Here is a 22970-nt window from a genome sequence, read left to right on the forward strand (position 1 = left end):
AGGGGCTGTCCTTCCCACAAACAGGATTTGAATTTTTTTTAATGCTAAGAATTGGTTAAGGCAGATTGGTAAAGCTGTAAGAGCAGCGGTAAACTGGATTGTAAATTGACTTTAGGAGGCAGAGAGTAGTGTTTGAATTCAAATTTCGAAGTAAATTTATTGCCAAAGTACATATGTTACCATACACTATCTTGAGATTCATTTTCTAGCAGGCATTTACTGGAAAAATAAAGAAACCTAATAGAATCTATGAAAAATCATACATAACAAAGACTGACAAACTGTGCAAATAAAAAAAGTAATACTGAGAACTTGAAAGTGAGTCTGTAGATCATAGAATCAGTTCAGAGTTGTAGTGTGTTCAGAAGACTTACGACTGTAGGATAATGCTGTTCTTGAGCCTTGTAGTATGGGACCTAAGGCTTCTGTGCCTCCTGCCTGATGGTAGGTGTCTTTGATGATGAAATGTTTAGCAGGTCAGGCTGCACCTGGAAATTGGGATACTCTTCATTAAAACTGGGAATGAACCCAAGATGGCTAAGAAGAATTCCAGATGATCGGGCCTTTGAATGAATCTTCAGTCTTCTATTGCTTTTCTTTTTTGCTTGCGATTGATTGTGAGTAGGAACTAAAGTACACACTGAATGGCTGTAATCAGAAAACACAAGTAATCTAAGAAGAGTAAAACACAGCTGTGATTATGTAATGGGTCTCAGTAATGTGACAGCCAGTGGTTCTGGAACAATTTGAGAAAACATTAGGGAAAAACTTAAGAGAATCATGGCTGCAAAATGCATCCATTGTGCTAAAGCTTATGGCAGTTGTGAGTTATGCATTCTTAATGACTGTTGAGTCCAACTGTGCACCTTTGAGGAAAGGCTTTTCTGTTTTGTAGGCAATAGGATTTTACCTTTGATCATTCATGGAGCTAGCTGACCTCAAAATAGTAAAACCACTGTATTTTGTCACTTGGGCTGCAGTGGTGTTGATGATGTCGTCTGTGATCAGTTAGCTTTTGTATGAGGGAGATGATATGCAACCCATTGCAGGGCATCAGGCCCTGATGGTATACCTGGTAGGGCACTGAAAACCTGTGCCAGCCAGTTGACTGAGTGTTCAATTCAAGGGCATCTTCAATCTCTCACTGCTACAGTCAGAGGTTCCCACCTGTTTCAAAAGGGTGATAATCACAGAAGTGTCCAAGAAGAGCAGGATTAGCTATCTCAGTGACTGTTGTCCAGTTGCACTCATTTCTACTGTGATGAAGCGCTTTGAGAGATTGATTGTGGTTAGAATTAACTCCTGCCTAAATAAGGACCTGGTCCCGTTGCTGTTTTCCTATCACCACAATAGGTCTACAGCAGATACAATCTCACTGGCTCTCCACTCAGCTTTGAATCACCTGGACAATAGCAATGCCTATGTCAGGCTGCTGTTTATTGATTACAGCTCAGCATTCAACACCGTCATCCTCAGCACTCATCAATAAGCTTCAAAACCAGGGCCTCTGTAGTCACTCTGCAACTGGATTCTTGACTCTCTCATTGGGGTACCACAGTCAGTAGGATCTGAAACAACATCATCTCCTTGCTGACAGTCAACACAAGTGCACCTCAAGGACCCACGCTGAGTCTGCTAATTTCTCTATACCCATGACAGCGTGGCTAGCCACAGCACAAATGCCATCTATAAATTTGTGAATTGTACAACTCTTGTCAGCGGAATCTTAGATGGTGACAAGGAGGCATAGAGGGGTGAGATATATGGACCAGCTGGTAAAGTGGTGTTGCAACAACAACAACTTTGCAGTCAACACCAGTAAGAACAAAAAAATTAGTGTAGGGCTCTCATTTGATGCTACATTTGTAAGAACAGGAAGAGAAAGAAGAGGAAACATGCAGCAGTCCTCATCAAGGGACCAGTAGTGGAAAGCGTGGGCTCTGCAAGTTACTGGGTGTCAACATCTCTGTGGGCCCAGCATTTTGATGCAATTACGAAGAAGGCATACCAGCAGCTATTCAATCAGTGACCTTTTTTTTTAGGTGCACCTGTACACTTGTTCATTAGTGCAAATAACTAATCAGCCAATCATGTGGCAGCTTCTTGATGCACAAAAGCATGCAGACATAGACGAGATTCAGTTACAGTCGGCCCTCCTTATCCGCGGGTTCCACATGCGCGGATTCAACCAACCGCAGATCGGGAAAACCTGGAAGTTCTCTCTCCTGCACTCATTGTTTGAGCATGTACAGACTACCTTTTCTTGCCATTATTCCCTAAACAATACAGTATAACAACTATTTACATAGCATGTACATTGTATTAGGTATTATAAGTAATATAGAAATGACTTAAATGTACAGGCAGTCCCTGAGTTATGAATGAGTTCCGTTCCTGAGTCCGTCTTTAAGTCGGATTTGAAGTCGGAACAGGTACATCCAGTATTATTTAGCGTCAGTTAGTCAGAAGTTTTTCTTAGTATATAGTACATATTTTACCTTTCTATGCATATAAAACCCTTAAGAAACATACATATTTCAATAATTAAACCACTGCGTTGCTTAGTAATAATTGTAGCTTTCATTGGGGCAGGGCCTTTCACATCTCCATTAAAATTGTTCCAATCGTTGACCGATGCAGCCTAACGCTTTTCCAATGACTGATGGCGTTTCACCTCTTTCCGATCACTTTATTACTTCCACCTTATTTTCAATCATGATGGTGATTATTTTCATGAACAGAAACACTGCGGATTCAGAGCTGCACCGCCGGGTCCTAATGTCCACTGCACTGAGACAGGTTAAATAAGGGAATTGAGCATCCGCGTTTTTTGCGATCTGCGGGGGGTCTCAGAACCAATCCCTCGCGAATAAGGTGGGCCGACTATTATTTAGAAAAAACATCAGAATGCGGAAAAAATCTAAGTAGCTGACTATTGAATGATTGTTGGTGCCAGAGGGCTGCTTTTAGTATTTCAGAATCTGCTGATCCTCTGGGATTTTCATGCACAACTGTCTCTAAAGTGGTTGGGTTGAGTTGTTCTCCAATCTTGGCAGTCCATTTGCAAGTGGTTCGACATGATCATTGTGCTTTGCATTTGTAGTGTGTTCTCTGAATGCCGGGCTTTTATATACATATCAACCAGTTGATTGGTCGTCATTACGGAAAGTTAATTGTGGTGTAGGGAGGGGGTCTCACTGCTGATTGGTTGCATGGTGAACTCTGTTGTCTGGAATTTTGTCCACATTGGCTTATAAATGGGATGGAGGTTAACACGATTGTAACAGAGTTGTCTGCAGAAAAAATTTGCCATACATGCAATCAGTCTCCTCGTAAGGTAACAAAGCGTTTGCAAATAAATTGCCAAGATCAGAGATCAACTCAATCCAACCTTCAACTACCCAAGCTACACATTTTCCGTGTTATTTCCAGTCTCTAATTTTTACAGAAAATGATGCAAAAACAACATCTAGTGAGTGAGTGCAGTTCTATGGGCAAAAATGTCAGAGGAGAATGGCCAGACTGATTCGAGCTGACTGGAAGGTGATGGTAACTTAAATAGCCGCACATTACAACAGGGGTGTGCAGAAGCACATCTTGGAATGGACAACACGTCGAATTGGTTGAGCTTCAGCAGCAAAAGGCTACTCTGGGTTCCACTCCTTACCTAATAAAGTGGTCACTGAGTAAATGCCAGTGATAGTAAACCTGATCCTGATTCTGATTCTGCTGTGTCAGTTGCCCCTTTCATTTTCTTTGAAGGACTGAACACTGTCTCTTTCTTCAATGGTCACTGGTGCAGCAATGCTGCTTTGTATTTCAATTTGTTTTTATTCAAAAGGTTGGCATGGTTGCATCTCTTCTCATTCACGCATCAATCCTCATCCCTTTTAGAGGCTTCCTGGTCTTTTTAATGATGTACAGAGATTGAGAGAGTTCTGCTGCCAGCTTGTGGTTATTTTCAATCACACTTCATTAGATTGATAATTTACTATGTATATCAGCATGTCGATCCCACTTATAGAATAAGGTAATAGTTTGTTAGTGCTGTTCACTTATGGATCTCAGTGATTATTACCTGTCCTAGATGAGAAACATATATTCATACCTTAAGATTTATTTGCATAAAATGAATTACAGACCTGAGCACAAAAATAATTGGTTAATGCTTTGCAGGTCAAACAGATGTATCCAGAATACTTGATCCTTATTTGTTAATTGTGAGCAAGAGTGCAACAGAGTGGGACTTTTGTTCATTCATTTTAAGGAGCTCAAAAGAACAGCATTTATTCCCCATTCCCATTAACATTTAAACTTTCTCTTGAACCACTGCAGTCCTCTGGAGATTTTCAAACAGATTTTAAAAATGTTTCATGATTTAAACCCTGTGATATTGATCTGTGGATGATCTATTTCCAAGTCATGATGCTGCGTGACTTGGAGGGGAATCTGTAGTCAGTGATGTTCCCATGTATGCACTCTCTTTGTCCTTCTTGCTGGTAGAGCTTGTGGATTTGGGAAGTGCTGGTTGAATAAATCCAATGCATCTTAGCTTTCAGCTTTCAAAGAGCTCAGTGCTTTATTGACCATTGCCCATTAAACTCACTGTACTGCAATAAGTCATTTCAAGCATACACATTTTAACTTCATAAGTGCTAATGTCTGGCAATCAACCCCTCTGACATTAAAAATTAATAACTTTGAATCCTTATTTCTTCAAACTTTGTATTTTACAACTGCTTTTGGAGATACCATGTTTATTATTATCTGTTTTTCTCTTCTTGTCGGAACTCTGTAGTTGATTTATATTGAATTCACCTACTCTCATTTTCTTCACCATGATCCTTCCTGTGTTTATTCCCAATGTTAAATCTTATTGATCAAAGAGAATTCCTGTTAGTTGTCCAGGTCCCTTCTGTCCCAGATGCTATTTTCTTTTCTTGCTCTGCCATTATCACTTTAAACTTTCAGCATTTTAGTGACCAAAGCTATTCTGAGTTGAAACACAGAAAAACACATTTAATTAATGGGAAAAGTTGCAGATGACCTACTACAAAAGAAGACGTTAATGCATTCTAAATGCATTGAAACTTTTTGTGATTCTATATTCCAGTCAGTGTGTAGGGGTCTGATAAAACAAATTGCAATCAAAGACGACAGATTTTTTTTTCTTAATTGCTTGCTGCACCTTCATGTTAACTTTCAGTGACAAGGACAATTAAGTCTTCCTAAATGTAAAACTTTTAAACCGCTCATCATTTAGAAATAAAAAATCATGCTTTTTAAAAAATTTTATCTCCCAAACTGGATTACCTCTTTTTTTTCACATCTGTCATGTATTTGTCTGTCCACCACCTGCTCTTCCTCCTCATCCCTTTAAAACTTATTGTTTCTTGGGACATTTCCATTGGACGGTGTTGCCACAGATTTAAAATCTGGAGAGTAAGATTTCTTGGTACTGGAAAGACATGGATAATTTTTGATATGGAGAAGGAAAATGCCCTTTTTCATTTGTGTTCTTTTCTGTTCTTCATTTTGAAATCTACTTATCTAACCAGGTGTTAGGCTAGGAGGAAATGTACCGGTTAAATAGAAGTCTTTGAGTTACTACCCTTTGTAGCGGAGGATGGCAGTTTTGCTTCAGTCTACAGATTTTTAGTTGATGTATTTTCATATAAGGGGCATAGAGGAAGAGGAAGAAATGCTATTCACATATCTTCTATAAAATTTGTTATTAGCATGAATGTTTGCTTTTTTCCCAACTCTTTTCTAGTTAAGAGATATGTTGTGGTATCTCCATCTAAAGTGTGGCTGAATGCTCATTATTAGCTATATTCATTATCTACTTGAAACAAAGACAGCTAGTTATAATTCCTTTTGTCTTAGGGTCAGGAAGTCCAGAATTCCAAGCAGCAGTTGTGATATATGCTCAACCAAAACAATGCCAAATTACTATTGGCATTACTTAATTATTTTGAGTTCAAGCAGTTTAACAGATTGCTGTTCAGGGAGAAAAAAAAAAGATGGAGATAGGAAATGAGGGAAATGGGCTAATAAAATCTTACCTTTCCTCATTATTGTTGAAATATTGAGTGGAGACTGTCTTTATAGTTGATGACAGCAATAGCTTTGGGATGTGATCTGAGGTAATTGGGTAAGGCTAAATAGATTATTTTTAAAAAAAAAATACCATTTAGCAATTTTTCTGGCTGGGTAAGATTTATAGACTTGGCTTTGGTTTGTGCTAAAACCAGACATCTTTTTACATAGAATTGCATTTTAACAGGCCAGACCCAAGAAGAGTGGAATTGGGAAAGGTGCCCAGAGACACAGGTTTAAAAAAAATGCATTTGAAGATCTCGAAATATGTAACAAGGGGGAAACTGAAAAATAATTTGGTATATACTCTGGTAGTGAAGTAAATTGGTACAGTGCTGTGGGTCCAGAGTGCAGTCATTATTAAATAGTCAGAATGTTATACATAATCAATCCCAGGTTAACTATTTCCCTCTTACCTCAATCTGGGATGTTCTGCTCGTACTAATATTCCTAAGCAGAGCAATAACTGAATGAACAAAAATTACAAAGTGCTATAAGAATTTGCCCATTAGTTACTGCCAATTTAATTTATTGGGGAGAATTTGGAATATATACTGTACCAAATCATTAATGAGCACCCAGAAACTTTTTATTACTAGCTTGAAAAACACTTTTAAAAATGTGTGGGACAGTTATGTAAAGTTGGGTTTCCCAGGTTAGGTAATTTGTAACCCGACAGATCCCTGTCTCTTAATAAATAAGGCCAGCTTTCCTATGGGGACAAGTTGTACGTACAATCAAATCGATGGCTGAATGGAGAGAAGAAAGATAGAGTAAGAGTAGTGATCGGAGGGCATTTAATGAATGAGAATATAACAGAGGAATATGAAAAGATGTCAAATACCTGTCAGTAGCATCTGTACTAATGGAAAGGAAAAAACTGACAGAAAAGCAGAAACATAAAGCATGTTACCTGAAGCTGTGCAATTCAGTACTGAGCCTGATAGATACAGTTTCTGCCTTAAACAAGTGTAAATATTCCCTTACAGGCAGTCCTTGGGTTCTGAAAGGTTTGTTTCCTGAGAACTATTAATTACCTGAAGTCAGAAATAAACCGAAGTAGTGGCATAAGATCACAGAAATGGGTGTGATGGGGTAGCAAAAGGAGCAGGAAGAATGGTCATCGGCCAGCATCACTAACTGTCAGTAATTCAGCATTGTATCTGGTAAGATGGTGGCATGTTCGATCACAGCGACTTCTACGGGATCAACCTTTATAAACTTATTTTTTTCACCAATCGCAAGACCTTGCTGGATAAATAACTTAAAGTACTGCGGGTCTACCTCATCTCCGAGTTAATCATTGGCAGATAAAGTGAAGGATCTGGACCTTGTGCGGATCATGTTGCTACCTGTATCAGAGAAGCATCGGGAGTCGGTGTGCGAAGGAGTTGTGTAGTCTTTAACAGTGAGTGACCATCTTAGTCACTTGTGATCGCAAGACCCTGTTGGACATTGTTGATGTGGAATGCCACAAGTCCGATTCACCAATTTTATTGGCGGACGACGGGGGAGCTGTGTGGTCTCGGTCGCAGCGAGGACTAAGCCTCAAGCCCTGTTTTTTTTAACAGCGGTGTTGCGTGGCATCCAAGCTGGTGTCTGTACTGCCCTCCAGTGGTTGCTTAGCAGAAGACAACCTGTATTGTGGCTAATGGCAGATTTCTGCAAAATTCATGGACACTGAGTCTTAGGGTTTTTTTGTGTACTTGATTTTACTGATATCTTGCTATATGTCCCTTGTGCTACGTGTGACTGTTATACAGTGTTTTCCACCTTGCCTCAGAATAACACTATTTTGTTTGGCTGTGTTCATAGGTATTCATGTATGGTTGAATGGCAATTACTTGAAATGTGATGCAAAATGTAAAATGAGTCTACTCAGTGGTGTCAGCTCTGCTTGGCTTGGTTGAAGGGCAACCAGGGATGGGATAGTGGGGGTGGCTGAAGACAGAAGTCACATGGAAAGTCCCCATTTCCACCTGGCAGAATATGCCTGCAACAGCCAACAAGTACATTCTGATACAATTTACTGGTCTCTCAAAATACCCACGGAATCATCCAGCTCAATCTCAAAAACAACTGCCTGTAACTCCACAGCAACTGGGAAATCTATTCCCTTGTAGATCTCACAGTGGCTCAAACCACTAAAACCACTGCACATCTAGTCTTTGCCTCAGCAGCATACAGCTGCACAGTTGGCCTCTAACCATACTGGCTAACGCCAGATCACTTGATTCACCTTCACTTATGAAGCTGTTATAAAGTTATGGAAGTTTAACTTGTTCAAAAACGTGTTTAAAAATTCATTAGGAAGTTTTTCATAAAGTCAAAATTTTGCACATCTGTTTATTTATACAGTCAGGTCCAGTCAGTTGTTCATAAACGGGAAGTCTTGTATTTGTATCCCACTTTAACACTCATGACCAAATTAGAAATCCGGTCTCAAGGGCTGATTTTCTACCCTTAAGCCCTTAAGAATTGATTCATGGTTGTCATGTTATTTGAGTTTGAGCAATAAATTAGATATTGTCTTGAAATAGTTTTTTAACATATTGAAGAAAGTTATGAATTGTTATCGTCCAACCATCAAAGGAAAACTTAACTACCATATAGTAATGTAAAAGAGTTTTTACATTTTGAATTCAGCTACTGGCCATAACATTAGGCTTTAATGGCTTACCTCCTTTTGGTTTCTTTTTCCCTCTTGGCCAAAGCTTGTTTTCACAGCAACTATTCCTTTCTCGATGAATGTCTCTGGCTCTCTCTTATTCTGCATGGATTCTGACTGGAACTCCACCCTTCACATTCCAGTTTTGGTTAAATAAATATCTTTAAGATAGTAACTGCTTCTCAAATCGTGCATTTGATCTGTCAGGTTCACTCCACTTCTCATCTCAATGAATTCCAAGCCTGACCTCTCTAGATGTCGCCTTCATATTCATGTTCATTTGGTCTGAAGTCTTCATATAATATAACACCTCCCCCTATCTGCAGAATTCTTGCTTTACTTGCCCACCCCTCATCCCTTATTTTCTCTAGGTCTCTTCATTGCAAACAGCATGACATTGACACTTTAAATTTACCACTTAATTTTTCAATGGGCAGCATTCACTGTACTAAGCATCAGCCCCAGAAGTGCTATTAAATCTGAGGAGGGTAGTGCTGTTGTTGTTTTCAGATTTTACTGCTATCTTTTAGCTTCATCGGCCATGACTTTAATGCAGGATATTTTTCTTTCCCAGATAATCCATGAGTTGATTTCTTTTGGGGTTCTTCTCTCCATAGCCTACAATCTCATAGTTCATTCAACACATCACAAGCAACTGTTCCTCCTCTCCAAGATCCACAAGCAAACCTACCTGATTGATCCAATGTTTCAGCATATTCTGCTCTTCACAACAGTCTTTCCTACCTTTCCTGTTTTCATTCTCTCCTTTCGCTCTGTTTCCAGTCTTACATGTTTGTTGCTTTCCAGTACTCATTTTGAATTTTTTGACTGCAACTGTCTTACCACATCCAATCCATCTACACCTCCATCCCATGCCTGAAAGCCTTTCACTACTTCTTCTTCAGCAAAACCTCCATCTGCCACCCTTCCCCAATTGGCTGAGCAAATTCTCTTTTTGAATTACTTCTGCTTTGACTTCCTGACTAATAGATATAGCGTGGTTGTTTCTCTGTGATCCAGGGAATATTCCTTATTTCTGTTCAGCTTGGATACCATTTCTTGGCTTTTTACTCAACCACCAGTGGCTGTATCTTTGCAGTTTCCTCTTCTTGCCAATTTCTACCTCCTACCTCACTTCACTCGAGATGACTACTAATTCTCCCCTTCCGTGTCTTAAATTCTTTATTGCCATTTCAGAGAGTGTGATAGATTAAAGTAATAAAGATGAACTTTATTTGGCACATGAATATCAGAACATAGTGTTTTCTACTTTTTGTGCTTTGCTGCCCACTTGAGCATGGAAGCTGAATATTTTCATAATCAAACAGTAGAGGGACTTCTGAAAATGAGGCACCTTCTTCTGGGTTGACTAAAATACAAATAAGTCAGAATTAATTGGTTTAAAAGATAACTGAGCACCTTCCAAACCTAATTGCAGGTGGATTTTAATACAGGGAATTTATTCCCAACTTGTCATGCAAGTGTGTGTGTGTCTGTGTCTGTGTCTGTGTCTGTGTCTGTGTCTGTGTCTGTGTCTGTGTGTGTGTGTGTGAGAGAGATTTTCATTCACACCAGAAAAATGACAGTTAATTCTGAATCCACAACACAACTAACTAAAGCAAACGAGCGCATGGGAAAACAGCCACCTGGAATATATCCTTCACTGTTCCTTCATCATTACTTGATACGAATTATGAACCTCCCTGTGCAACGGCAGTGTGAGAAGATTGCAGCTTTTCAAGAAGCCCGTCCCAGGGTACTTTCACTCGTACGGAAATAAATAAATGAGAAGTTGCTGCTCTGCATCTACAAGAATCATACATGAAAAGAAATTATTTCTGAATAAGAATCATAAATCAAAATTAATCTCTTATTTATGCAGACTTAAAGATATTAACAATATTTAATGATGTTTTGAATATATGGATATTTCAAGATGCAGTCACTTTTTCCAATCTTAATTCTTGGTCTCCTGTATTTCAAATAGTCTCTGTTGTATACATGCTGTTAGAATATGTGTTCTAGATTTTTGGCTTTGAAAGTAATTAAACAGTGTATTAATATGTACACTCTATAGTTTGAAGAACCAAAGATGATTGGAAGTTTTTTTGTGTGTGTGTGTGTACAAATCCTCAAGAAAATGGGATAGTTGAGCATTTTGGCAAGTAAAAATTCTGTAACAGCCAAAACGTTGGTAGCTTAAGGTACATTTATTATCAAATTAAGGTTAGAAAATACAGAGTAAGGTGTAGTCAGGTATGTAAGTATTTCAGTAAAGAGTCAAATGCTGTCATCCAATTACCAGATTTCATTCAAAGCAAGGCCATTAAGAGGTAATGCAGAAAGGATTTCCTAGAGGTAAAACTCTTGTTTGCAAGTGAATTGTGGATAGAATTGGAAAATGAGTTTACTTGACCAAATCCATGGGGGTCAATGTTTCTGATTGTAGTGATCTGAATGCTGTGGTTGGCTCCCGTTGGGCAAGTTCACTTAATAAGAGGAAAGATTATTTGAATTGATACTTAGGGTGTGAGGTAACAATTTGGAGAGCACCCAGTAAAGTGTGGGGGGAAAACTGTAGGTTAATTTAAAGACTTCATTCTTGAAATACAAGGATGGCAGTAGAGTTTGATTTGATGAATGGGAAGGAGAAAGCACAGAGGGGCCAGATAAAAGGGAAGAGAGAGAGAGGAGAAAAGCTTGAGAAGAATAATGTGTTCAGGAGGTGACGGAGGCAGGAACAGTAATACTTAAGGGGGCACCTGGACACGTCTTTGAATGAGCGAGGCATGGAGACTAATTAAATTCATGGAAGCAATTGGAATCGGTTATACACGGGCATGATGGAGAGTATAGATTTGGTGGGCTGGAAGGCTGCCTTCCATGCTGTGCAAGTTCTATGACTACACCGAAGAGTACTGGCAGTCCCTGGGCCAAGAATTCCTGATTTACGGACTTAATGCCCCATATAAGAACAAGATCCCATAATGCAATTAAATTAAAAAGTCTGCCTATGTATCAAAGTTCATTCCTCTTCCTCCACTTTCAGTAATCATTTTTTAAACCAATTTTATGTGTATTTGATGCCATTCATTACAATATATGAAGGTACAGTCATAACATTGAGGGGCTTTTCTGCATCTTCCAACGTACAGAAATGGAAAAGGGGGTAATGTTGAAAAATCTGCCTACAATTTGTTCTGATTAATAGAATATCTTTTGTATTTTTACAGAGGATCAGTTGCCTCATGGTTTCCCCACTATTGACATGGGCCCTCAGCTGAAAGTAGTGGAACGGACCCGCACAGCTACAATGCTCTGTGCTGCCAGTGGGAACCCAGATCCAGAAATAACATGGTTCAAGGACTTCCTACCAGTGGACACAAGTAACAGCAATGGGCGAATTAAACAGCTCAGATCAGGTAGGATGCTTTTAATATCAGCTTTATTTTAGGCAACATAGTAATTTGGAGGTTCATGCTTTAGCAACATCTGAATTGGTATTTTATTTTTGTAATTGTATTTAATCAGTTTACTGGTATATTTTGATTTTTAAAAAAACGTATCTTGTTACAGCCCATGAACTAGACTGGTTTACTAGACAGTCTATTAGGGTCTACACAGTGTTGCTGTCATTTGATTTTGTGTACAGTAAAAGTAAGCTGTAAAAAATGTCCAAACAAGAGTAAAGTATGTTTATCTCTGGTCCAGCTAATAAATGGTAGTAATCAGTACTGATTTAATTGAGTCTGGATATCAGGAATTAAGTTTGTTTTATCAGTTGGTAGTTACATTGTACTTTGCATATAAAAACCAATATTGTATAAACAGGAAATGGTAGATAACAGATGGATAAGTCATATTCTATTCAATTTTGGGAATCAGTGGGAAGTCTTATCACCATGTTTGAATACATATACAAGATGCTAAGAAATCTATGGACCATTGTAAATGTGCATGCTCTCACCATGTTGGAATATTCCTGCATTCTACTTGCTCACTTCACCAAGTGGAATAAAGAAATGTTCCTACTGGGAAGTGTTTGTGTGTACGTTGATGTGACTTTCTGATACCACAATCCCACATAACTGAGTCTGCATGAAGATAGTATTTAATTTTAATCTGTAAAAGCTGCAGTTTACCATCAGCTATGGTAAATAGCACATTCTTCCTCTTTTGGAATTTTGAGTTTAGAATTATTCGGAGACCTGTTTGACAAAATCAGTAAAGGATCCCCTTAGCAAGCCAGTACAGCAAGGCAATCATCAGCAATTATTCACAGTGCTGATAATAGTAATAATACAGAGAACTGACTTGCTTCCAAATCTTAATTGCTAGGCATATCCTTTCAGAATCATATTTTACAATCATGCCTCATTACACTAGGGATTAGGAATCCCAATGAATTCTATAAATTGGAGGCTGCTTAAATACCACTGGCCCAACCAAATGGAATAATGTATGATTTGAAAAGACCTAAGAGTAGGCTGAGTTCACATTGGAAGAGGGAACTCTAGAAAAAACACTCATAACTGAAACTGACCATTCTGGCCAGCTAGTTTTTGCCAATATTTTTGATCCATACTATTTTCCTTTGGTCTTAGTACTTTTAATTCTATCAGCATATCCTTCTGTTCTTTCCTCTTTCGTGTTGACTAGCTTTCCCCAAAATGCTCCTATCCTATTTGCCTTGGTTACTTCTTGTGGTTGAGCAATTCACATTATTGGCTCAGGTGAAGAAGTATCTCTTGAGTTCCTATACTGGAATTGTCAGAATCCATCCTTATGTTTATGACCTCTACTTACAATTCCTCTACAACAGCCCTATCACAATCTGTCATCATTTGATAGAACTCAATTACATAAACCCCTCAACCTTCTCTTTTCCAGAGAAAAGAGCTTCAGCCTTTCCTGATATATCCACTCAGTTCCAGTATCATCCTTGTGAATCTTTTTTGCACCTTCTCCAATGCTGCTGTATCCTTTCCATTAATACAGGCTAGAAATTATGCATTATATTTTTCTTGGTTTCACAGCAGTTTTACCCAATTTCTGCTGTTCAGTTCTATATCCAAAGATTTCAGAACATGTGCATGAATGCAGTTTTAAAAAGTTAAGAAGATCTGTAAATTGTTTGGAAATAAAAATACAATTTCAAAGGAAATGGAGTAAATTACAATACTAAAAATCTTCAGCTGATAATTTTGGTCATCCTGTTATAGGAAAGTTATCATTAAACTGGAAAGATTGTAAAGAAGATATGAGGATGCCGCCAGCACTTGAGCATATGAGTTACAGGGAGAGCTTGACGAGGTTAAGACTTTATTTCTTGGAATATGGGGAAATTGAGGGGTGACCTTATAGATGTGTATAAAATCATGAGGACAGAGATTGGGGGAATGCATGTAGTCTTTTTCCTTGGGCATTTAAGGTGAGAAATAAAAGATTTAACAGTGACCTGAGGGCAGCTTCTTCACACAGAGGATGGTATGTATTTGGAATGAGCTGCTGGAGATGTGATTGAGACAGGTACAATAATAACATTTAAAAGATATTTGGATAAGAGTATTCGGATAGAAGAGGTTTAGAGGGGGGGGGGAGAGAGAGAGATTTGACTAACTTAGATTGGCACCATGGTTGGCATGGATGAAGTTGTGTGAAAGGGCACATTTCTATGCTGTATTACTCCCTGACTATAGAAAACATTAAAGAAGGATACCAAAAAGAGATAATGAAACAGACTCAGAAACTTTAAATAGTAACAGGAAAAGATCATGCTAAATATACTAAATATGAGTACTAAATATGCCTTGGGTCTTTTGTTTTTAGACTCTACAAGTTCATCCCTCAATCTCCCATGTTCCAAAGAATAATGACTTAGCCTGGCCAGCCTCTCCCTGTAATTCAGGCCCCAGATGACTGATAGCAGCCACTGTATTATCTGATTTCAAGAAGAGAGACAAAGTGGTAGCATCTTTAAGCTTTGGTGAAAGTAATAGAGAACAAGTGGGGATTTCTAATAGAGAAATTAGAAATGGCCACTTCCACTTTCAGAATAGGAAATTGTGCTTAACAAATCTAATAAAATGCTCTGTGGAAGCAATAGATATGACAGATACGAGTAAAACAATGCATATGATGTTAACAGAGGCTTTAATAAGTTAGAGAAGTTTTATTGTAGAAAATAACATTTAGAAATTTAGAACAAAGGTGAAAATTGAATTAACATTTTGGAAAGAGGATGTTGTAAAATGACATTGAGGATAGTTTGGCTGATTGCTTAGAAACTGAAAACTTTATTAGCATACTGTTCTTGGCCTCCATCTATGCACTGGACATGTACATAATTTTGATTGCAAAGTTGTTAGTGTATTCAGATATTTGAAGAATGATTTGTATTACTCCCACTTCCTAATGTAATGATGATAGCTGTTGAAGAGATTATCCAGATATCATATAAATGTGGTTAGCGTTTTATCCTCTACATTTTCCTAAAGCAATCAGTTCAACACCTGACCAACTCTTGAAGCAAATTTTGTTCTGCTCTCCCCTTTTAACTGAGTTGAAATGCTTTCTAATTATTGACCTCCACATCAAGGGAAAAAAAAATCTCCTTTGCCTTGTCTACGTCACTTATTATTCTGTATATTTTAGTTAATCTCTCCTTGGTCTCCTTTGTTACCGTAAAAACAATCCAACATAGTCCCTCTTGCTCACTACAGTTCTTCAGCTCACACGTTCATAGATCTGAACAACCTCTGAAATGTTGTTCCTTCATTCCTATGTTATATCGAATGATACTATATACATATTTTCTCTATCTAGCTTTTTATATAACTGTAGTATAATTTCCAGATTCTTGGCCAAACTAAGAATAGCAAGAATACCTTATGCCTTCTTGATCACCTTCTTTTACCTTCAAGGATCTGTCGACACCTATTTCTAACTCAAGATGTCTTTGTTCCTCTACCTTGACATTCATTGCATTTTCCCTGACAATGTTTTCCCTCTGACAAAGCAATAAAAAATTGCCTGATATGAACGAGTATCAACTTGAAAACCAAAAAAATGGTGCTTTCTATTTGCAAAATAGGTGATTAAATGGAATTCAATACAAACTTTTTAAAATTATCAAAGTTCGGTGGAGTAGATTAAAACAAAATGTTTCCAGTGAATGCAAGGGTACAAATTGACAATATTAATAAAATTTAGACCCCTGAATTAGAAAAACCTTCTTATACGCACACTTGGAAGTCAATAGGATACTCAGTCTCTAAAGCAACATCCAGCCCTAGAAGTTTCCCACTCTGCTGCCATTGAAGAAATTCTGTTAATATGCATTCAAAGGAAATAGAAATAACGGTATCTGAGACTAATACTATTCCTCAATCCAATCAGTAGGAACTGGTTTGTTCAAATAACGCATTTAGGTAGTATACTTTTCATACAATTATATGCACTATGAGTAAGAAAAAAATGCTTATTGTAGAAGAATTTCACGACACATGCCGGTGATAATAATTCTGATTCTGAACACGTAAAATAGCATGGATTGCATTTTAAAATTTGCTTATCATTATCCTATCAAATGGGACAATGTGACAACCACCAGATTTTTAATATTTCAACCTGTGATTTTTGAGTTTTGCTAGCAAAAATGGTGCCCGCATTGGAAGTTAATAGAAATTCATAATTTTGATTATGCATAATTATGAACTTGAAGTGAAAATAAAAAGTTTGAAGATTAGCTCATAGTTCCTGAGTTGCTGATAAAGGGAAGATTATTTGGTGAAGCCAAACAGATCAGTTGCTGAAAAACAGAAATAATTTTCTACAAAGGAAGTTCTTGAAGAGGTGATAATTTGAAAGCTTATGTGCTTCAAGATTAGTTACAGCTGCTTTCTTGAGAGGAAGAAAATCTTACCCAATTCAGATGCATTAACTGGCTTTGAGCATCCTTGTTATTGCCAAAGATTGGAACCAAAGTAAGTAGTGGGATTGATGGTAATAGTTCCTTAATTTTAAACTATCTGTTATATTACTACATTATATCACTCTTGGTTTGTTTGGGAGTAACTTGTAATATTTAGATATATTTAATATTTTTGAAAACTGTGCAGTAAATTAACTACTCATTCTGAGTGTTTGGTATTGTAGAGACATAGAGAATGCACTCTGCCCTGTTTGAATAGTCAGTACCTTTGGACTACCAGGAGAAACCTGAGCAATCACAGTCAGTTATTAGCTCCAAAAATGAAATGGACAGATTCATCTGACAGTTAAAGTTCAGCACCAGTTTCCTGCACCTTCATATTGTGCTCATGTGATTACGTGATGTATTGACTTCTGTTTCCAGAGGGCAGAGGATGAATTTTCACCAGTATTTGCCTTTGTAGAAAAGTATTTAGCTTATTCAAGTTAACTGCAATTGTAACATTGGGCACTAATCTTAAAGGCTTAAAGGCTTTGTTGTAATTTTCAGTTAATCAATAGAGCAATGTCATATCTGTGTGTTAAACCAGCCATCAATTATTATTGATAATTACAAACAATTTGTTTTAACATGTTAGGAGCAGAAAGTAATCGAAATTCTCTTCAGATTGGTCAGATGTATTGTTGTTTGAAATTACTTGATAGCAAAATGTTTAATCTGTCTTAGGGTTGAGAACCAGATCATAAATTGTCATAAGATCTTGTGTATATCCTTAAGGCCTTTTAAATAAATTACAAGTTGATGGATTGGATAATAATAATTGTAAAGTAAGAATAGTAATGCTTTCCAAGTTCCTTACCTGTACGAGTTAAAAATAATGTGTCACAGAAAGCCCTCTCTTATCCCAAGTGAGTATGCACACCACATATAGAAACATAGAAAACCTACAGCACAGTACAGGCCCTTCGGCCCACAATACTATGCTGAACACGTACTTAGAAATTACCTAGAGTTACCCATAGCCGTCTATTTTCCTAAGCTCCATGTACCTATCCAAGAATCTCCTAAAATACCCTATTGTATCCGCCTCCACCACTGTGACTGGCAGGCCATGCCACGCAGTCACCATTCTCTGTGTTATAAAAAAAACTTACCCCAATACCTCCTCTTGTACCTACTTCCAAGCACCTTAAAACTGTGCCTTGTTGTATTAGCCATTTCAGCCCTGGGAAAAAGCTTCTGACTATCAATGCCTCTCATCATCTTATACACCTCTATCAGGTCACCTCTCATCCTCCACTGTTCCAAGGACATCCAGTTAATGGTTAGTTTTTCACTAGCTGGAGAAGAAGGCTGTGAAATTCATTTGCACAACACTGGAAATTGGCTTACGGATAAAACATGCGTTGATAAATTTTGCCCATGTTTTTGTGTAAGTTGACATTACACAATGAGGATGGACTTTGCTTTGACACATTTGTATATCCCATCCTACTAATTGCATTATTGTAGTTAGTCCGACAAAAATAGGAGGGTGATAGTGATCCCAAGATTTTCAATCACATTTGTCTGAAATTACTGGTGCTGATCTTTCACAGAAACAAGAGTTTTTATACTGCTTACACTCAATTTTTAAAAAAAGAAAATGGAGCATTATTTCTTTAAATCGCAGCTAGCATGTTGAGTAAGTTGACTGATCTAAACTGGGATTCAGTCACCACACCCGGATGATTTCAAGAAAATTGCTTCTCAAAAATTTGTAACTAGAAGTGCCAAAGGAAATCCTACAGGAAGAAAAGTCGCACATTAATTATCAGATGAAAAATGAATAATAAACTGTTCAAAATTGGAAAAAGGCTGCCAGAGAGACATCTATAAGGACACAATGACTTCTATGAATGCCAACATTTCTGGAAACCCTGTATCAAAATCAATGTTTCCCCATTCTGCTGGTAGAGCTATTCTTGACTTATGAAATGCAAGGTGTGTGTGTCACATTTTAGCAGAAATACCCTGGAAGGATCCTGATGACAGGTCTCAATTAAGAACAGAGCGTACACTTCAGTTTATTTGCTAGCTCTCGGGAATCGGTCTCTCCACCTCTAAGTTTCGTGTCTGAATTTGAAGTTGTACCCTGCATTTTTAATGCAAATACTTGACCTTACAAAATTTATGGAGAAGCTCCAAATTCAGATTTGCTATATCACTGCTAATTACTGCTGCAGTATTGGAAATGGAAACAAAAAATAATGGCCAAAATCACTCAGTAGATATCTTTGGAAGGAGAGACAGAATTATTGCTGTAGGTTGAATATCCTTCATCAGAACTGGAAATGTGATAAAACAAGTTAGGTTTAAGTTGCAGAGGACTGGGCAAAGTGAGTTGGAATGAATAATGGGAATATCTCTTAGGGGCTGAGGCAGGGCTTTCCACTTTAGTAAGCTGTTTACAAAGTCACCTGGATGATAAGATTAATTATAGCAATTAGAGAGAGAAAACAGAAGGGGCAGGTCAAAGCCATGCAATGCAGGTTGGAACCATTTTGGAGAACTGAAATTGAAAGGAGAGAATATTGGAATACCCAACAGATTAAACAGTGGATGAGGACAGAGTCAAATGTGTTAATAATGAAGATGGATAGTCTTACAGCAGGACTAGATGGTTATAATACAAACAAAAAAAACAGTAATCTGAAACTAGAATTCAGAAAGAGTGCCTATCTATCTGTGACCAGCTGTACACTAAATATTAGTATTCTTAGAAATGAAACCTGAAAATGAACAACTGTGAATTGTTGTAAATGCTAACAATTTATTTCAGTTATGTAAAATTGTTTCAAATTGTTTTGTGCACAATAGGAGAAAAAGTTAGAAATTGGTGATTTGTGAATTGCACTTAAATGTTGTACTGTGTCCTTTTAAGTTTACTGAATCTCTGCAGGTAACTGATACGCAGACTTATGCAAAATGCCATTTTTCTTAGTAAAGGCCATGTGATCATTAACTTTTATAGCACTTGATTGAGAAAAAGGGGCTTTGATTATCCATTGTGCCAAATAAATTCGTACAAGTATATCTTGAGTTGAGATCCAAGCATTCAATATAAAGTTATGAACCACCTGTATTAAATCCTTATCTATCAGTAGCTTTAAAGGCTCACAAGGCACTGTGTGTCCTATTTAATTCTGTTTTCTGTCTCTCAGTTGAACTTCTCAGAATCCTTTGGTAAGTGCTTGGTGTTCAGAATGCAGTTTGCATAAAAGCAGTGGTGCATGGCATTCTTCTACTAACTGAGGCATACACATTCACCCACCATGTCTCTCATAACAAGCTCCTTGTAATAACATAAAATATTATCTAATGAGCCCTGACCAAATGATACATTGTTCTTGCTGTCCAAGAAAAGGTTTAAAAATTATGCAATGGTTGAAGTGTTTTAATAAAAAATTATGAAAGAACATGAACCTTTTTCCCTGTTATTCCACCTGCAGCACACTGCTCTCTGTATGAGTTAACTAGCAGAAGACTGATTGTTAATTCAGAACTTGGAGAAGTCCAGGCACTTACATGGATGCTGCACTGTTGAGAACAGCTTTACTAACCTTCCTAAGAAATTGCTCTGACTTGTTATTTTGCATCAACCCTTTCTGTCGCTGAGAAATAAATATATATATTTACTATATATAACAAAAAATCTAATTCTTTCCTGTTTCTTTCAGTTCTCTTTATTTTTTTTGTTTTCTCCTCTGTGTACTAACATTTCTCTTTAATCTTATTTGCATTCAAATTACCTCACCAGGTGGTACACCAATCAGAGGTAAGAATGCTGAACGTGCTCAGAATCATCATCCACACCCCATTTCCCCTTACCCCAATGTTCTCATTTCCTTGCATTCTCTTGGCCCCGACACTTTACTTTTTGCCTATTCATCCCCTTATCTCATTCTTAAACCCTGACCCCATCTGTTTATACTCCAGCGTGCAGTGGCTTTTGTTTCCTATTGTTTTAATACTTTTTACACAAAATGGACACAAGTTATCATTTGTCAGAACCACTTAATCACTCAAATAAAATCTGATGAACATGTGTTTTTAATTTTTAAGATGTACAATACCAAATACTATTCTTGTATGTAGGAACTTAATGTCTCCAGGAGGACTGACCATTATGAAATAAAAACAATTCAACAAATAACTGCAACATTTTATGCCTTAAGTGGCCCAGTTTTAAAACATTTTTCTGTGACATTTGCATTCTGATTGGCTAACTGTTATGTCATTGTCTGATGCATATCAATAATAATTTGTGTTACCAATTCAACTTTATTTTTATTCTTAGCGATTAAGGCAAAAACAGTGTGGTACAGGTAAATTCACATATGTTAATTTCAGATTTTAAAGTTGGTCCATTTGCTAGTTTCAAAGTACAGATAAATCAGAACTAAATTAATTCGAGATCTGAGAAAAGAGCCTGTCTTTCCACTCGGAGTTTTTTAAAAATAAAAAAGTGACAGTAGATCTGCTGCTTGGTTTCACCGTGATGGTGAAGCCTTTTTACCTTCTGGATTGGTACTAGTCTTATCTTTTCACTCGTATTTTGTAATTTAAAATAGACTCAAGAACATGGTCAGTTTTGAAAATGTGGCAACAATAATGTTAACTATGAAATTAAGAGCTTGATGGTTTAATAGTTCATGCATTATAAGATCTGTGTCATAAAGAGAAGAGACACACCTGTTTTGCTAGTATACTCACTTTTTGAAGTATACACAAAATAACTAAAGTTTGGTTTTACCTTAAATTACTTACCTAGACTGTTTCATCAGACAACAGCTCTCCAGGCTCCACAATTTACACCATCTGTGAGAACAAACATTTTACAAGTCTAGTGCACTAAATGAGACCATTAGTTAAAATAAAATAATCCAGTTTTTATTATTGTACTCATTTACATATTGCTCACTGTGGGACATTTATTTAACATGATGTATACACAACTTGGCTTCTGCAATCCACTAGAATCTCCAAATTTCCTTTGTCTACGTTAGAATGAGAATCAGAATCAGGTTTATTATCACCAGCATGTGTTATGAAATTTGTTAACTTAGCAGCAGCAGTTTGATGCAATACATAATATGGAAGAAATAATAATAAATAAATCAATTACAGTATATGTATATTGAATAGATTAAAAATTGCAAAAAAAAAGAAATAACATATATTTAAAAAGTGAGGGAGTGTTCAAGGGTTCAGTGTCCATTTAGGAATCAGATGGCAGAGGGGAAGAAGCTGTTCCTCAATTGCTTCAATGGATTGTCTTCAGTAGATGCACATAAAATAAATATTGTAGCCTTTCTATAATTAGGATAAAAACTATTAAAAGGAATGCCAAGAATTCTTCAAAGGATTTATACCAAACCAAAGAGCTATAAAGAGATAAGTGATTAGGAAGTGAAATGTTTTCATTGAGGTTAAATAAGGGTTAATCAAATTATTGTAACTAAATGAAGTATAGAGTAAAACAATATTTACATATAACATAAATTTGAAAACAATCAGAGGAATAACTAGAGATTTGATTTTTTTTCTTAAGCAGTGGCTTGATAAAATGGTATATTCACTGATGACAGAGAGGTAAACAGTGAATAATAATTGCAAGCATGTTAATCAGTAATTGAAAATCAAGCATTTTGAAAGGACAGTATAAAAGAGGACAAGCCATTCCAAGTGCTAACAATGTGGGACAGATACTTGAACTGACTATAAGTTTCTAAAATAATTTTTGAAATCCCCCACACACACACACACACCTTGCACCAAAGTCCTGCTTTAAAACCATTTCGATGTTTATGGATGCCTTGCTTCCAGCACATTCTATAATTAAATGTGAATAATTGCACAGTTTGTAAATCATTACTTTTAGCTACCTTCATTAAGGCACAGTTTAACTGGTTTACAATAATTCTTGTGCTAACATGGTTTCATAATAGATTGCCCATCCAAAATATATCTAATATTTGTCATATATCAGCAAAAATACAGCCAGCAAGTTTATGTACCAAATTGTAATGTGAATATCACAACTCCAGTAACCCCCAGGCAGCATCTGGACAAAACTGCATATCTGAGGAGGACCTGCTTCATACCTATTCTACAGTTTTGAGGTCAAGAAATAGTGTTCCACCTCCTGGTGACATTAAAGTATCTAGGCATTGGAGCCATTTAACCATCATTTGCATAGCATTGCCAATAAATCATTCATTTCATTTA

General features: G+C 37.1%; 1 protein-coding gene across 14 annotated transcripts in view; it reads left to right on the forward strand.

The window, feature by feature from the left end:
- LOC140736838 (receptor-type tyrosine-protein phosphatase F-like) overlaps positions 1-22970 on the forward strand; it is a 344443-nt gene that overhangs the window by 154341 nt on the left and 167132 nt on the right. For 7 of the 14 annotated variants that reach the window (XM_073062804.1, XM_073062808.1, XM_073062807.1 and 4 more), the window contains exons 5-6: positions 12001-12189; positions 20500-20517. In XM_073062804.1, coding sequence (XP_072918905.1) covers positions 12001-12189; positions 20500-20517 — 207 coding nt within the window. The remainder of the gene's footprint in view (positions 1-12000; positions 12190-20499; positions 20518-22970) is intronic. The other 7 variants (XM_073062806.1, XM_073062810.1, XM_073062809.1 and 4 more) reach the window with 1 other exon arrangement.

Source organism: Hemitrygon akajei, chromosome 12, assembly GCF_048418815.1.
Source record: "Hemitrygon akajei chromosome 12, sHemAka1.3, whole genome shotgun sequence".
Lineage (NCBI taxonomy): Eukaryota > Metazoa > Chordata > Chondrichthyes > Myliobatiformes > Dasyatidae > Hemitrygon > Hemitrygon akajei.